General features: G+C 34.4%; 1 protein-coding gene across 1 annotated transcript; it reads right to left on the bottom strand.

Moving 5' to 3' along the window:
* Window positions 1-419: 419 nt before the first annotated feature.
* Window positions 420-18,415, bottom strand: LOC111054586. The gene is made up of 6 exons (XM_039440020.1): window positions 18,276-18,415; window positions 15,767-16,330; window positions 14,548-14,647; window positions 2,479-2,580; window positions 1,232-1,387; window positions 420-528 (listed from the first exon to the last, which is right to left on the bottom strand). The coding sequence occupies exons 1-6, from the start codon at window positions 18,323-18,325 to the stop codon at window positions 469-471; spliced, it is 1,032 nt and encodes a 343-aa protein (XP_039295954.1). The 5' UTR covers window positions 18,326-18,415; the 3' UTR covers window positions 420-468.
* Between the last annotated feature and the right edge of the window lie 514 nt (window positions 18,416-18,929).

The following is an 18,929-nucleotide window of genomic DNA, read 5'->3' as shown; positions in this document are numbered from 1 at the left end:
TGCAAAATTTGAGGTATTACTTATTCTTATGATACAGTGGAGTTTGGGCATTTAGTAAGTTGTACATTCTCAGGAGAGGGTATGTGGGGATACCCTTCACTTCAATACTTGGCCGTTAATAATAAGGTGGAAATTCTTTCGAAATATTATTATGCCTCAGCGTGGAGAAATCAAGATTAAGAATAGAAAAAACATTTTAACAATAAAATAGTCATTTAGATGAATCATAAAGAGAGAGAGAGAGAGAGAGAGAGAGTGAGCGCGCGAGAGATAGTATATGAAGATAATATATTGAAGAAGGTCTACAAGTAGGACTACTTTCATCAGGAAATGGAATTCTACAGAATAAAGTGAAGCTCTTGAATATCTTATTTCTTATATTTCTTAATCAATTCAATAATAATAATAATTCAACATAATAATAATAATATATAAGTTCGTGTTCTTGCAACAGTGAAGAGTGATTTTTCATATTCTTTTATTTAGAGAGTTCAGCATATTAAAGTAGGAGTAGGCAGCATTCATCACCTGAAAACATTCACAATTGTTTTAAATCACTGCAAAAACGATTTCACATTTTCGCTTATAGGTGCAAATTATAATTATTATTATATTGTGGTAATCGTCCCATTTAAAGTTGGCCGGATGGGGCACTTGGTGTGAATGGGCAATGAAAGGATTGCCAAATGTATATGGAGGAAAAGAATATATAATAGAAAAAGAAAAGGAAAGCCAAGGAATAGATGGACAGATGATGTAGAGCAGGATTTGAGAACGCTTGGAGTTCGAAACTGAAAAAGGCAGGCAGTCAATTGGGAGAGATGGAGAGGCTTTGTGAGGGAGGCCAAGGGTTGTAGCGACCTGTAGAGCTGAGGAGTAAGTGAGTGTGGTATTCAAAAAGGTATCTGAATTAAAAAAGGCATTCCACAACATTTTGACTATCAATTGCTACAAATTATCAGAATGGTTAGGAATATTGCTAATTATTTTCATTATAGAATGTTAAAAAATTCTTCTAACTCTATTATTCTACTCAGAAACTGAGGTAACTCACTGATTTCCAACAAAAGTTATTTCATTCTTGATACAATATCCATGATAATCGAGTCAAATATGATGAGTTAAGAACCAATTACAGTCCTATCCCGAAACTATTTCCTTCCCAATGTTTATTGAATTAGGTCCAAGTATTTTTTCCTAGAATGTAATATTGTTGGGCATGATATTATACCGTAGCGAACGTTTTCAGGTTCAGAACATAGAAACCGAATGGCTTTATTTCCAAATCCTTGTTGTTGCGTATCATGATCATGAAAAATGATGTTTTGTACCATTTGGGCTTGTCAACAAAAGCACTTTCCCACAGAGCTGTACGCAAATTCTCGCCCTGAAAATTGAAAATTTATCCATCGATCAATGATATTTTATTAATGTTCCACAACAATTCTATGGATGAAAATAAATAATATTGTTATTTAAAAAATCGAATAGATTATTAATACATTATGATAATTGATCTAAGATGAAGCCAACTGCTACTAATCACTTTGGGTACGACGTCTGTAACTGATGCAAATATTGATAGCAAGAAAACAAGTAGTTGGAAATTGGATGAGAGTAACCATCCAGCTTCCATGGATACTATAGTAGAATGATTGTACTCCACACTACTTTATGAATTATGTTATTTGTAGACTACTAAATTTTCCATTCAACTTGAATCTAGGGCGTCTAAGGTGTTAATAATTTTACTATTATCATTTATCATCTCCAATATAGGTAACTAGCTGGCCCGGAGAACTTCGTACCGCCAGAAATTCTATGTATTTCATATCATACTTGAATCACACAGAATTCCATATTCTTTCCATCTTCCACTTTAGGATGTATATCAGCTGAGCTGAATTCAAAAAATTGTAAATTATTATGTCATTCTTTAGTAATTAATGATGGAATATGAACAACTCTCTTTCATGAGGTGAATCATTTTTTCCAACATTTTCCAGTTTCTCAATGATAGGGGACTGATAATTTATTTTTGTATAGGTCTTCTGAGGTACCATTATCTACAGCTGGTACCAATCAACTACACGTTAACTCCAAACTGTATTGAGCACGGGTGACCTGTTTATTACAGCTGGTACATGTAGATTCTAAATCATATTATCACAACATCTTGAATCATGATCATCTTCCCGTTCTACGGTGCTTGGCCGGCAAGTATAAAAACATAGGTCTGTAGAATGGATTGATGAATAATTATTATTATTGGCCCCCCTATGAAAATTTCAGTTCAGAAACCATATGGTGTTCGCACAACATATTATTTATTCCCAAAGTCTCATGTCGTTCTGTTAAGTAGTTTTCAAGTTATTAGGGAACAAACAGACATTCATTTTCATAATCTACAATACTTTTCGTTGACTTATAGATATATAGTATTGGTAGATTTCAAAACACAATTGGAAAGTATTTTACCTCATTCAAAAGTTGTTGAGCGCTGGAACAGTATAGAAACAAAATACTTGCCATTGGGAGGACAAGCAGTATGTGCTCTATTTTTAAAACGAAATCTTCCATCTGAAAAAAAAATGATCACTGCTTTCATATCATTCACTTTTAATATTACTAAAATTCTTGTTCTGTTCCTCTTCTATTTTCATCCACAAAGCTTGCAGTGGTACTTGTGGTGTACTATCAAATTTTCCAAACTGGTTTGATAGTTTTCACCTGCACTGGCGCCGACTCCATAAGGCCTGGGTGGGCTCAAGCCCCCTCAAAAATAATTTTGGGGGGGCGGAGCCCCCCCAAAATTTCAATTGTCTAACTTAAAGAATCTGTTAAAAGTATACAGTTGACCGAGTATCGGAATTATTGAAAACAGAAAACAGCGTTTTAATAACTGTTAAATATTCTTGTCATCCTTAAAATTTAAATTAATCAATTTCAATGTTTAGAAAGTAAAGACAAAAGACTTCATAAAATAAAAAACCCGCAACTTGTAGCTCTATAGTTGCAACCAGTTAGCAAGCTATAAATAGGTTGCCTATGACTTTTGCCAAGGTCACTGCTCCCGGCCGGCCAAGGGAGGGGATGAAGCACCGCCATCTTTGTCTAGTGGAACCGCGTCAAATGGGACATCGTCCCTAGTAAACAAACACTTGCAGTCAGTTCCTATTAGTTCAGTTTACATCGTGTATCGTTATATTGATGTGATTGAGTGATTGAGATTGAGTATTAGCAGTGAATATTGATGGAGTATCGAGTGTCAAGTGAATTATTGTAAGTGATACAATATGGACAAGTTTGTATTTAAAAAAGCGCGTGTTGATGAGATCGCAAAACCACTCCCAGCACTGGAATCATCTGTAGTGGTACCTGGAACATCTGCCAGTCCCAGTAATAGTGACAGTTTAGATTTGAACAGCAATAAAAAGGTAATCGGTAAGGGAAGATCCTTTCAGAAGTCATGGGTATCTAAATATTCTTGGTTAGAATATGAAAATGAAACTGACAAAGCATTTTGTAAAGTTTGCAAAGATGCAGAAGCGAAAGGCCTTATTAAGTTTACTCTAAAGAGAGAAGATGCTTTTACTTCTGTCGGCTTTTCAAACTGGAAAAGGGCCTTGGAAAAGTTTCGCACTCATGAAACTACCAATGTTCACAAGGAGAGTATTCTTAAATTGTCAACTGTTTCAAACTCAAGTGTAGCTGCCCAGTTAAATGAGCAAATAGATAATGACATGAAAAAAGCCCGGTTAGCGCTAACTGCTATTTTCACAACTATGAAATTCCTATGTAGACAAGGTCTAGCAGTTAGAGGCCATGAAGACAAAAACTCGAATTTTTTGCAACTATTGGAACTCAGGAAAGAAGATGTCCCGGAATTAAAAGACTGGCTAAATCGTTCAGGTTTTAAATGGACATCCCATGATATTCAAAATGAAATAATCGATTTGCTAGGTCAGTCTGTTCTGCGGTCGGTCTTATCTAACATTAAAAAATGTGAACACTTTTCCATCATGGTGGATGAAACAAGTGATGTTTCGATCCACGAACAAGTATCATTTTGTATTAGGACAGTAAATGATGATTTGACCACCAATGAAGATTTTATTGGATTATATGAAACGCCAAACACTGATTCTAAAACTTTGTTTACTATTGTCAATGACATTCTGTTACGTTTGGATTTGCCCATTGAAAAATTGAGAGGACAGTGCTACGATGGTGCTTCTAATATGAGCGGAAAGTTTAATGGACTGCAAAAGTTAATTTTAAACTTGCAACATCAGGCCATTTTCGTCTACTGTACTGCACACAGTCTTAATTTAGCAGTTGAAGACAGTCTTCGGTGCCTGACTTGTATGAGAGACATTATGAACCTTGCAAAGGATCTAATTAATAATATTAGAGAATCCCCAAAAAGGATGGAACTATTCAGAAGTGTAATCAGTGCCAATGCTACCGTTCTACATGATACATCAGGAATTCGACCACTTTGCCCAACTCGATGGACAATGAGAGCATCAAGTGTGCAACAAATCTTGAAGAATTATGAAAATATTTTGGAGTTGTTTGAAACCATCTCTTCCTCGGATAAGAACGAAGCAGGTTATAAATGTGCAGGCTTTTTGGAATCAATGCTGACTTTCAAGACTTATTTCCTTTTACAGGTTTATTGCTATGTAATGAACCCAGTTGAAGACGTAAATCGCAAAGTTCAATCACCTGATTTGAGCGTAACTGATTTAGAAGATATGTTTATTAACCTAGTCTGTATTTTGGAAGAAAAGCGTGGAGGGTTTGAGGACTTCTGGAAGTTTTGCCTATCAGTGAAGCCACCATCAGTAGCTGAACCGGAACTAGCAAGAAAACGCCGCATTCCTCAACGGTATGAAAACAAGGAGGCTGGAGTACCCCACACATTCAACACACCAGCTGAATTTTTTAAAATCAAATACATTGAAATTTGTGAAACTGTGAGGTCTTGTGTTGCCAGCAGATTTGATGCAACAGGACTGTCAAAGGTCATTGCAGTGGAAAGGGAGTGTCTGTCTGTTTTAAACGAAGGACAAAAAAGTGATATGACACGCTCTAAAGAGTTTTTTTCAAAATGATCTGGACACTGACAGATTATTCTTACATTTGTCAATGTTAAGTGACATTTCCAAACAAAAGAAGCTGCAACTTCGTACGTTGAATGATGTTAAAAAGTACTTTGAACTAGAACCCAGTGTGAAGGAAATGTTACCAGAACTTGTGAAAGGCTTGAAACTGCTTCAAGTTGTGCCGGTGACGTCAGCAACTAACGAACGTTCATTTAGTGCCCTGCGCCGCCTCAAAACCTACCTTAGAGCTACAATGGGACAGAAAAGACTCAACAACTTAGCGATAACTCATGCTCATCAAGATATTTTGGAAGAAATAGACATTTGTCAAATCATCAACGAGTTCATTAAAAGGAATCCAGTCAGAAGATCCAGTTTTGCACTCTTCTAAGGACAAACTGTTCTGTTTTCTCTTCTAAGGATAAAAGTTTCAGGTAAAGCCTCAAATTCTGTTTACTTTACATTCTAATGTCAATTTTTCATGTCATGTTTTTTAAAGACAGTTTTCAGCAATTCTTTATCTCAGAATTCTGTTATTTAGGCTACAATAATTTCATTCAATACTACTTAAATTATTTTTTAAAGAGGTTGGCTGTATTTTAAACACAAATACAAAAACACACATACATTTAAAATACAAGAACTCAATTTTTGATTAAAACTTATGTAACCTTTACCTAAAATAAATAGCTTTTGAACCTCTTAGTAACAGTCAGATTTGTTACCTATTTTTTCATCCATACTTGATTTTCTAACTTTGAATTCTAAGCAAATTATCCTATTAAAGAGCTAAGTTGAGAACAAAATTTTTCAATAGGCCTAGGTTTCATAACAGGCGATGGACCTATTTATTAAAACTTATACATGAAGTTGATTGGTTTACTGTTAATTACACTTTTAATGTTGTTATAAAAGAACAAAAACAATGAGCAATCTTCACTTGAAAAGTTGAAAAAATACTTCAAACAAATTTTATATGCTCAATAAAAAGCAATTTTTTATTTTATTTTAGTCAAAACTTGATTGTTACTCATCATCCAAACAAATTGTATTGTGTTTTGAGGTTTTTTCCCTGGTTTATTAATACTGTGTAAGTAAAAAGATAGCCTAAAAATGCTTCTGAGCACCTTAAAATTTTGAAAAATTTCCGGGGGAGTACCCCCGGACCCCCCCTGTTCCTGGGGGGTATTCCATACCCCCCAGACCCCCCGGTGCAATTGAGCCCACCCAAAGTTTTTGATAAGTCGGCGCCCATGTTCACCTGTCACCTTAAGTAAAACTATTGGTTCCTTTAACTAATATCTTAATAGGAATTATGAATGGGTTACCTGTTAAAAAACTGAATAAAAACTCCAGTCTAGAGCAAATCGAATTATAATTTTATAAAACTTGGGCATTTGAAATGCAAAACACTCAAATGGAACCATTGACACAAAATATGATTTTCTTACAAACTAACTAGTACTTATCTGTATATTTTAATTCTATTTTCTGGTTACAGGTTTCTTTCATCTCAATAAAATTACTTGAAAAAAACCATAATAATCCAACTCTTAATCTCTTGAAACAAGCAAAGCTAAATTTTACACAACACATCGAGAAGTCATGTTACAAGCAAAGGGCATTTATGTTTATGTTTATGTTTATGTTATGTTTATGTTTATGTTTATGTTTATGTTTATGTTTATGTTTATGTTTATGTTTATGTTTATGTTTATGTTTATGTTTATGTTTATGTTTATGTTTATGTTTATGTTTATGTTTATGTTTATGTTTATGTTTATGTTTATGTTTATGTTTATGTTTATGTTTATGTTTATGTTTATGTTTATGTTTATGTTTATGTTTATGTTTATGTTTATGTTTATGTTTATGTTTATGTTTATGATTATGTTTATGTTAATAGGATAGAATCGAATAAATTTTATTTCACTTGCTCAAAATGCAATACAATATGAATATATAGTACATAGTATATATTTATGCATTATACAATATTATTACAAAGCATTTAAAAATAAATAAATAAAAAGTATATAATGCATAACTAGCATATTACCTATTTGTTTATGAATAATAAACTGTAAATTTTGGAATTTGAAGGGAATTTTGTATTATGACCAAATGAGCATAAAATATATCTTCTTGAAAATACAAATATATTATAATTATTGACATTGTGCAACCAAAAAATAATGCATATTGATGCAAGTGGAATAAATACTAGCTTGCAAAGTGAGAGAAATATCACTTGAGTGCAAGCAGGAGTCGTTTGGTTCTTCAAGCGCACACACACACTCGCACACACACACACACAGATTCACACATTAAAAAAATTATAAATGCCTAATAGGACTCGAATTTTGAGATACAAAATTATTCAAAGGGTGTATAATCATGCTCAATGCAGCACAATAAACCATTCCTCAACATCATTTGGATGAGCTTCGAAAAGCCAAGGCTTTAGTTTTGATTTAAATTTTTTGAAGGTTCTCAAATTTTTAATTTCTGCAGGCAGAATATTGTAGAACTTCGGCCCAAGAAATAGAAAGCACTTCTGAAAGAGAGTACAGCTTGCTTTAGGGCATCTCACCAATCCCAGAGTTATCTGCCGCATTTGCTGGGAATGATTACCCTCAACCATGGGCTGACCATAGCTTCCACTCATCCTGTAGAATAGAGCTAGGACCTTGAAGACGTACCTATGTCAGAGAGGCAATGCATTTATCCATTTGAAGAAAGGAAAAGAATGGGTTTGTCTGTGAACTCTAAATATAACTCGAACTGCTGCTTTTTGTAATGTAATTATTGATTTGAAGTGAGAAATGTAAGTTGAAGCCCAGCATGCTATCCCATAATCCAATTTGGAGTTGAGGAAAGCAAAGTATAGTTGACGCAAAATATTTGGGGGAAGGAATTGCCTTAGATTATAGAAAACTCTTAACAAGTAGAATAGATGCTTCCTTAGACCCAGAACATGGATATTCCATGACAATTTATCATCTACAACCAACCCAAGATATCTTATAGACTGATTTCTTTCTACAACAGTGCAGCTACACTGCATCCTATTGCAGTCAATTTCATGATAGAAAATAGGGACATTTAACATGAGTGGTGATGACAAAGAAAAAGTTAAGTAATTTGTTCTTGCAGCATTATTTAGTGTTAACTTATTCTAATTAAACCAAAGGTGGAGTGTATCAAGATCTTGCTGCATCATCACTTGCAGTTCTTCAACATTTTTAGATGAGTAAGAGAATGCAGTGTCATCAGCAAAAGACGTTGCAATGCCATTGAACTTGTAAGAGAATAGGTCATTAATGTACACAAGGAATAGTAGGGGTCCAAGAACAGATCTTTGGGGCACACCATTGCTAATACTAAGAATGTTACTGTTCACACCTCCAATGGAAACATACTGCTGCCTATTTTCAAGGTATGATTTCACCCATTCTGAAGCCTGGCCACGGATACCAGCAGTATTTAGTTTTTTAAGTAGAATAGAATGGTTATAGAATGGTTAACCGTATGAAATGCCTTCTTTATGTCAAGGAATAGTCCAGAAAACTTTACTTTTCTTGCATTCAATCCAGAATAAATCTGTGAAATGAAGTTATATAATGCCATTTCAGTACTCAAACCCTCCTAAAATCCAAACTGACTCTTACAGAAAAAGTTATTACTCTTCAAAAAGTGAAAAATTCTCCTTCTCACAATCTTCTCAAATATTTTTGAGAACACAGACAAAAGAGATATTGGTCTGTAATTTGAATGATCCAAACGACTCCCACTCTTAAATATAGGAATCACCTTGGCAATCTTCAAGGGATCAGGAAAAATACCTGTATATATACTTGCATTAAAGATACCATATAGAACTGGAACCAATGGAACGGCAATTTTTTTAAAAGATGTGAGGAGATACAATCAGGACCAGGAGACTCACCATCCTTCAAAGAATTTATTTCAGTAAGGATCTCATGGAAATCTATTGGTCTCATGAAAATAGTATTATAGACATTCTCTAATTTGAAACAAGCTTTTATGTTTATGTTTTATGTTCATGTTTATGTTTTTGTTTTGAAGGGACGGATTCAAAGATCCAAAGGTTCAAAGAACCTCACACGTCAACCAAAGCTTATTGTGTGTCCCTAAGTATTTCAATTGAGAAAACCAACTCGCGTGTCCTTTACAAGGTCCAGGAGTTTCTTCCCTATACCAACATCTCATTCCTCACCTGGTTGCTTGCAGCCAAACAGAGCCCTTCTTCTAGCTCCAAGACTTTCACAATCCAGTATGATATACTTAGCAGTCTCTTCAGACTGATTACAAAGTCTACACACCTGGCTTCCATTTCTGAGTCCAATTGTGTGGAGATGTTTCCTGAAGTGGCCATGTCCAGTTATCAAGGCAATCACCTGCTTGACCTGACCTCTACCAGACTCACCAGCCAGCTGGTGAAGCGAGGGCTTGCATCTGCCAGCAGCCTTTTGCCAAGTGCTTGACTAGGGTGACCCTGCCATTGCTGGTGGTATAAGTCCCTGGACCATTTACTTATTGTGTGGAAGGCAGTTGTTTTAATTATGCCACAGCCCGGCTCTGGGCCAAGGAATGGCATACTAGAACCCCGCTTAGCAAGCTCATCTGCACGCTCATTACCTCCTATGCCTACATGGCCAGGTACCCAACCAAGATGCACAGAGTTGCAAGTGGCAAGCCTGCTGAGCGTTTTGTGGCACTCCCACACCAATTTGGACTTGATTTCATTGGAGTCATGAGCCTTGAGGGCTGCCTGACAGTCTGACAGGATTACTATATGCTTATTGCAATTGTGCCTGGCAATGCCTATTTTGGCACAAGCTATGATGCCCCAAATCTCTGCCAGGGAGATGGTACAGTGTTGTCCCAGACTTGCGTAAACTTGTGTTCTAGGTGAATCACTGTACACCCTGTAGCCAGATTTCCCTTCAATGAGAGAACCGTCTGTGTACCAGACAAGGCTGCCTCTTTTGGGATAGGGCCCCTTTCTCAGACTTCCACTCCTCTCTAGAGCAGTATTTCACAGAGAAAGGTTTAGTAAAAACCAACTCCGTGCTCATGACATCTGACGTCATCTCAGGCAGAGGGCTGTGAGCAACAGCTTTGGCGATTGTGCAGTGGCCTGTTCCAGACAGGCCTTCTCTCCATTGGTCTGCAACTATCAGTTGATAAGTGTGCTTCCGAGAAAAGGGCGTACTCACAAAGAAATCGCTGGTTATGCCCTATGACATCATCCGTACCAACATTAAAAATTTGAAATATTTAGTTGCATTTTCTACCATTTAGTATTCTCAAATAAACTTTATTTTTAATCTGTTTTGAATTTATTTAACCTTTATCCTGTTTAAAAATAGAAATTTATTGAATATTTCCAACCTCATTAAACAGCTGATAAAAAAAGTATATACACTTTTCTATTATGATATTACGATTATAGAGATATTGATATTGATCATCAACTTTTATCGATCTTGAATATCGAATCGGAGATTTGATTTTTCAGGGAGAAAATTGTAACATCACACTCTTGTTACTGACCCTACAAATAATAAATAAACTCAATTCATTGTCACTATCTGTAAGTTGAGTTATTTATGAAGCATTTCAGTTAGATTGAAAGATATTTATTGGCGTTATACTTTAGATGTTCATAGATGCCTCTGACATCTCTGACAAAACATTAATCATCTCAGACATTTAAGTAACTGACAAATGAGAAAATTTTGAGACGAAAATGTAATGAGAAAATTATCCACCCATCTACTACTTAAGATTCAAATAAAATTTATTCATCAAAAACAATTGCATCAAAAACAATCACATTACAAATTAGAATACTATAACAATTAAAACAATGAAGCTTTATGCATTGAATGATTTCTTAATAGGCAAAGATAATCCAATGAATAAATATACACCCCACTATAAATTATATGTGTTGGGGTATAAGTTATTAGTTGCTTGTTGTGTGTTATAATAATTACTATTCACAAACTTCATTCACTGATATGGGATTAAAGTTTTTTATAATAAAATTAGTAAAAATTTATAATACAATCAAAATCATGAAATTAGTAGATAAAATATTAATGTTCTATTGAGGATAATAATAGGAAAGTTAATTTCTATAAAAATGAAAAACTAGGAAAGGAAAGGATGAAGAATGAATAGTTTCAATATTTACAGTCTAACTCAATTTTCACAATTTTCCACTCCAATATCAACCAACCAGGAAAATAAACTTTTCTTGAACCTGTGTCAATTGAATTCTTCCCCAACGTAACTTGGTATTGAATTGTAGATTTTTGGTCCCAAATATATGTAGTTTATTTGCCCAAATGTAGTGTTCATCCTTGGTACTATTAAATTCGTGTTTCTCTGCCTTGTTTGATGGTTATGATCTGCCAGTCTTATGTGTTAGTTGTTTCTCCTCATTGGCGTGATGATAGCCTGGATGTAGAGTTGTCTTACACTCAGTACTTTACTTTCCTTGAAAAGAATGTTCGTGGGGAATTGATTCTCCTTGAAGCCTATTATTTTTAGTATTCGTTTTTGAAGTTTATAGAGAGGTTCAACATGTATGAAATTCGTAGCTCCCCAGATAATTATGACGTATTTTAAAATTGATTGCACTGAAGAAAAATAAACAGTTCTTAATGTCTCATAGTTGAGGATTTTACAGAGTTGATAGAATTTGTATAGAAGCTTCCTGATCCGGGTAATTGATAGATTAAAGTGCTTGTCCCATTTGAATTTGTTGTCCACTATTGCTCCTGAATATTTTATTCCATTGACTTGTTGAATTGAAGGGCAATCACACGGGTTGTTAGTGCTTCCACAGTGATGTAGAATTATTGAAGAATCCGGTGGTCTTGTTCGATCCGTCAGAGAAAAGGCTAAAAATTTCGTTTTTGTTGCATTTACTGTAAGCAAATCTTCTCTCAACCATTTATAGACTCTCATCAATTCTTCCTGTGCCAGATTAAAAACTTCCTCCCAGGTGTTTCCTTCAAATAGTATACACGTATCATCAGCAAAAGCTATTACTCTCCCTCTTATCTTAATTGAACATAGCTCATTTGCATATGCCAAATACAGAATTGGCCCAAGAACTGTTCCTTGGGGAATCCCAAACATTATCGTTTCCTCTGAACTGAGATGTTCTTGAACCTTGACTTTCTGACGCCGGACACAGAGGTATGATCTAAACCATTCTAGAGGAACTCCTCTAATTCCCATGGCTTCTAATTTCTCCAGCAGCAAACTGTGATTAACAGTGTCAAAAGTTTTTGCTAGGTCCAGGAGCACTGCTGCACATTTTTTGTTATTTTTTAGCTTATCTGTGACAAAATTTGACAATGAATTCTAATACCGCATCTTCTGTACTCCTCCCCTCACGAAAGCCAAATTGATTCCTAGATAGTAAGTTGTTTTTTTTCATGTAATTCACAAGACCAGTTTTTCCAAAATCTTAGAAATATTGCTTATAAGTGGAATAGGCCTGTAATTGGTGGCATTTGTTTTGTCGCCTCCTTTATGTAATTGTCTAACACATGTCTCTTTCATAGCTTTTGGAAAAATTCCTTTTGACAGACTTGAATTAAATATGTGAATTAATGGCTTTACAATTACATTTTTTATCGACTTCAATGTTCTATTATTGATTCCATCAAGTCCTGGATTGTTTGATATCATTCAACAAATATCAAAACTATAATGGAGCAATGTATGGTGGATGATGATTGTATAATTTGAAGGAATAATACGGTGTGGATAGAGATGTCAATCCCGGGATCCCGGGATCCCGAATCCCGGGATCCCGGTCCATTTTTAATACCTAACAATCCCGGGATTTTTCAGCGTCAATCCCGGGATTTTCGGGATCGTAAACCTGAAATTGTGAATCATATTTTTCCAAAAAACAATTCAATATTGAATTCATTTACGGTGATGAATATGAGTTTTTATAACTAATTTATTGTTCTAAGTGTTTGACTAATCCATTCTACAGGCACAGCCTACAGTTTCATATACATAATATTGATTGTATACTGTACTCTTTATTGGCTTAATAGAATTCGCATTATCAGTTCGCATAATTGGCAGAATGGTTGTTATGTCTCTAAACTTGTTTACACAGCACCATAATTACCAGTCTAGACGGTGCAATATTTGCAATAGTGCTGATGGCATTTCCTTGAAATGCATTCCGAATTTTGAAAAGACTTCAGAAATCAGAAATAAAAAAGCACTAAACGATTCACTCTCTGTCTAATTATTCCTCTTCTCTTTCTCTATTATAAGTAGAATATCTAGTTCAAGTAAATATTTTAGTTTGCTCTTCGAAATTTCATTTAGTAGTGTAGTGGTTCAGCTTTCGCGTTGTTTGGTCGGTATGGCGTTATGGTTTGGTTGTATGGCGTTATGGTCTTACAAAAAGTGTTCTATTTTACTATTAATATTATTAATTCAAGTGATATTAATTCACTTTACAGTATTTCACGTAATTAAAGTGTGAGCTCTATCCCGTCCTGATGTAGGATAGAAATGCTCTTGTTCTACATAAAAAAGACTCTGATGAGTTATCTTGCTTTCCTCAGTTCTCACTATCATCTAGGATACAGCAAATTTAAGGTAGGACATGGAATATAACAGTTACTCCTAATCTTGAAAACATTTATAGAAATAGAATGTTCAATTTTAATATTATTCCCAAGTATTTTTTTTTTTCATTTTAATGATAGCCTCTCCCTCTTTAATCGGCCCTTTTTCATCTACACACACTGTTACTGAACATGTAATTGAGGAGGAACAATTGGTAAAAAATGAATTAAACTGATTTTTGCCAATCCCGGGATCAGTCCCGGGATCCCGGGATTGATATAGGATAATCCCGAAATACCGGGATTGGAAATCAGTCCCGGGATTGACATCCCTAGGTGTGGACCTACATAAATTGAGCAATAAACTTCATTAGTCATAGATCTAATTTTCAAGGGCTGAACAGTACCGATAAGATCAATAATGTTTTTATCATTATAAAGTCTGTCTCACGTTTCATTTTTACTTCAATTCCTAAACTCTTTTTAAGTATCATAATTCTCTCAATTCAAATCAGTGTATTTTAACTGTATGATTTAGTTCGACTCCTCCCTGCAAACGACCGAATCATCCACGCAGGGAGTATTATTGTTACACTTTTTATTATTTCCTTACACTATTATCTTGTAAATATGTCTTTTGAAGAATAAATTAGAAATTGAGTTTGAGCTAGGCTACTAATACTGTAAAAAATATTCTCCATGTAGCCTATACTCTAGCTTTACTTATTAGGCCTACTATACTTTAGTTACGTTACTAGACCTATTTACTTTTATTATAACCTTTAAGTTACCTTTGAAGCAGAATATAAACACACGCAGATTTGAAAGCAGATAGTATTGTTGAGAATAGTATACATCATTTCCAAGTTCTTGTTTAGATTACTAGCTTTCCTGTAAAGAGAAATTGATAAAATATCAAGACATACGGAAACATGTTCATAAAATGTATGAATATTATATGTATGATAGTCTCGCAACAATTTGGTTCAAATTATATTGCTAAGAAAAACTACTGAAAGCCTTACATAGTGAATCGACTGATTATGTCTACCCCCAATGTTCTATATTCCTGTTAGATCTCTAACTTTAATAATGAGAATCATAATTAAATTTCAATATGGAACAGGAATTTGATTCTTGAATGAAGCTCCTTGGAAAGTACGTCTATGCAACCCGCATTACACCACAGTGTCAACTATGAAAAACGTTCATAACTTGAGCCCGATTGCTCAAAAGCCTGTTAAATTTCAATTGTGATTATATGCCAGGAGAACAAATAAGAGAAGGTTTTCATAAGGAGGCTCTGATTGGTTAATGTGGCATTTAAGCACGGTTTCAATTTAATTTTTGCGAAAGCAAGCATCTTCAAGTTCTAGTGGTCTTTCTATTTTAATTTTTTCTCTATCACTTACACAGTCTCTTGCCACACACTGTCCTTCTCCAACAGGTGTCAAGCTTATTCTAGCATTGATTCTGATTAATTAATACTGTAGATTTTAGATCCATTCCTACAGTATCCATTTCACGAACAGTCCTTAACTCATTTGCAAAGTTTGTTCTTGACAGTACACGGATGTAAAGGAAGAAGAAAACAAAATATTTAAATTACTGATTTTAACTATTCAATTATCAATTCAGTGAACATGATTATGTTTAGTGAATTGTTAAAAATAGTATTGTTCCCCTTGGCTGAACTTTCTCTTGGATGATGCCCGCCTGAACTGTTTTAACTTAAACGTGATGAGATAATTAAACGTCCTGCCTATTCGATGGGATTTGGCGGGATTGGAATCACGACCAGGTAGCGGTAGCAGACTGAAGGGTGCAGCGTCGTCTTGGCTAACCTGGCCTACAGAATTCATTGAAATAATTGGATATTCACGTGTAGTTGATAATCTTTTAAAATAATTACCTATTATTTCTCTCGACTGAGCTATTTTCAGCTACAATATTGACTCTCGACTGAGCTATTTTCAGCTACAATATTGATATGAATAGTTGAAAACTCACCTACAGATAAGATCATGGGTTTTAATCACGTTGATAAGGCAACTCTTCAGCAGTTTTGTATCAGTGAATTCTGTAGACAAGCTCGAAACTCCATAACTCTGAATCTGTCTGCCAAATCCATTTTGGTGCAGGTCCCATTCCTTCACAGTAAGGCACAGTTCTTTCATGTCATAGATTGTCGTTTTCATAGCCATCAATCCAGAGGTGAGAGTGCAGTACATATAACCGGCAAACAAATACATATATAAAGTTTGCAAAGCATATAGAAATATATATGTGGCTAAATTGGCGTACTCTTCAGGGTACAAGAAGTTGATGGGTAGAGTGAGTTCAGTCACTTTGATTGCGTGCAGAGATCCAGTTAGCATTTCAGGGTAATATTTCAATATGGCCGCCACAAGAGGTCCAAACGTCAAGGTGACACAAGATGAAACGACCACTGAGTAGAGCACCTTGTTCATACGATCCAACTCTTTTTCCATTTTCTCATCCAGAATCGACCATGATTCTGAGTGATATGAAGAGGCACCATGATGTCCTTGGTCTTTTGCATGTGATATCAAACTAGACAAAAGATTTAGATTTAGACTGTTGAAAAGTACTGAAATTTGTTCTACGAAAACGTTCTGAAACATTCTAGTTCTCTGGGATGAAAAATATAAATTTACTAAAAAAAATATAGCCATTCTAAGATTTGTAACAATCTATACTCTCTTATACTAAATTATGTAACTTTTTTTGTAGTTGTGATTTCAGTTGAAAATCTACATGTAAATATTTTAATCATTTCTATCAACATCTTCCCTGCCATTTCCTTTGTAAATGTATTATTGTCTACAATATACCTACTATGAAGTATCTATGCATTGTTTATGATGAATGTTTTTGAGTGAGAGTTAAATCCATTACATCAGTAAACAGATTATAATGAGCTACCCACATTTGAATATCAATATTATCTATATAACAAGAGAGAATAGGGTTGTGTTTGTTCGTTTGTTCGCATCAAAACATGTCAACTTGTGGATTGCATACCGGAAAAACGGGAATGATTTAGATCTCCAAATTTTGCACATACATTCTAAAAATATCAATCTCGTGCACCTAGAAGCCCAAATTTTAATTTTCCTTCTAGATTTTTCAGAATTAATGTTTAAATCTCTTTAATGGTACATTCGATTTCATTAAAAAATCACCAAATCATATGGTCGAAATTAAAAAAGGAACATCTGTTTCTATATTGCTTTCTACCTGAAAAACATAGTTTTGAAACTTCGTTTTCCTGATGCAATGTTTAGGCCTACACGTGGCATGGATTATTATTTTTCAGCTAGAGCAATTTTTGAGACAAATGCTAAATAAACGTATACAGTTTCATCAATGCTGTATCGGCAATATGAAAACGCATGCAGTTAATATGTCTTTCAATGAAGGTGTTGTTATTTACATGAAGAAATAATATTCTTTAATTTTTATTCAATTAGAATTTCAAAATTATTCGAGCCCTGATAGAATGTCTGACTCACTGTACATAGGCCTATTTTGAATTCTTGTAGATTTCATTACGTCAAGTTTTAAGAAAGACCCTTGCGAAGCACGGGTTACCTGCTAGTAATAAATATATTTCACTAGTTCAATTAGTTTTCTGTATATACGGAGTTGGGCTGGATGAAAACGTTGAAGAATAATTATTTTATGTTATAAGTTTGAATATGGTTCATGATTCAATATATACGAACTTATGTAATTCGTATATAGTTCGTTCATATAGTTCAATATGTGGATTCACTCAACTATCATACAGATTACCGTGAATATTCAAATTAAAACAGTATTCAACTGCAGCTTTGCACAGCAAAAAATATTCATTCCAAAACGAATATTAGAGATCACTTCAATATTATTTGTATCGATTAATTTTCATTCACAACATATCACAGCAACTCAATATTCAATCGACACGTTGATGTTACCAACATTTAGTAATGAAAAATACTTCAAGGTGCTAACTATTAACTATTCTAGTACAGGAAAAATAAGTATGATCGTGTTCAACTGGAAAAGAGTTACCATGGAACAAAAAAATATGGATCAAATCAACACTATTCCCGTTATAGATTTCAATACCGGTAATCATAAATGATTTCAATATTTCAATCACTCCCTATTTCAAACTAGCAGTTAACCTGTGCTCTGCAAGGGTATAATTAAAAACTTGACGAACTGAAAACTCAATCTACTGGAATCATGAAGAGTTTAAAATAGGCCTATAACCATTCTCGGTAAATTGAAAATCAATACCGTATTCAAAATTTCAATTTAATCAGTAGAGTAGTTGAGACGTGATGATGCGTCATTCCTGAATTTCCTATCCCGTACGGAACGTGTGTAGGGCCTAAGCCAATTCTTCCCTTAACTATAGACTATTATATAGAGTACCCTATATAGATTACAATATCGCACATAGTTTCATTAACTCGATATTCAATAAATATTTGGTAAATTTCACCTGTACGTATCCTTATCCACAAGAGGATAGGCCAGACCGCATATCAACATGTTGATGTTTTTGAAACGAAATATTTTCTCTTCAAGCTGATGAGCTTCCAGATTGAATATGTCCAAGATTGTGTATGATATAAAGATTACCGTCAGCAAGATATAGAACTTGGCCAGCAATTCCATGTTTTGTCCTTCAACATGGCCTCTACTGATCATTATTTCTCTCATTTTCTTTGTAGCTTTCTCTACCACTCGTGCCTTGAAAACCATATTCGGAAACCATATTGTATACGTTCAACATTAAGCAATTATGAATTCATTCCTACTCTGCTATAATATGTTATTTCAATTTCAATTTATTGAAACACAAAAAAACAAGACAAAACAAAATGACAAAGAATTACAAAACAAATAAAATACAATAAAATGTTACAAATATAAAAAAACCATTGGCTTTGTGGTTGGGTGTGTTGGAGAAGAGAAAAAAATAGAGTAACATCGTGTTCAATATACAGAGTATCCCATGAAAGATGTAACAGCCAAAGACCATAGATTCTACATGTAATTTGCAACAAAAAATGATATTTTGAAAGCTTAGTTTTAGAGATATAATCGATTCTTCGATGTTTTTGAAAAACGTCAATAATTAGAAAACTACAAG

Source organism: Nilaparvata lugens, chromosome 13 (genome assembly GCF_014356525.2).
Source record: "Nilaparvata lugens isolate BPH chromosome 13, ASM1435652v1, whole genome shotgun sequence".
Classification (NCBI taxonomy): Eukaryota; Metazoa; Arthropoda; class Insecta; order Hemiptera; family Delphacidae; genus Nilaparvata; species Nilaparvata lugens.
This window is presented reverse-complemented; position numbering and strand designations above follow the sequence as displayed.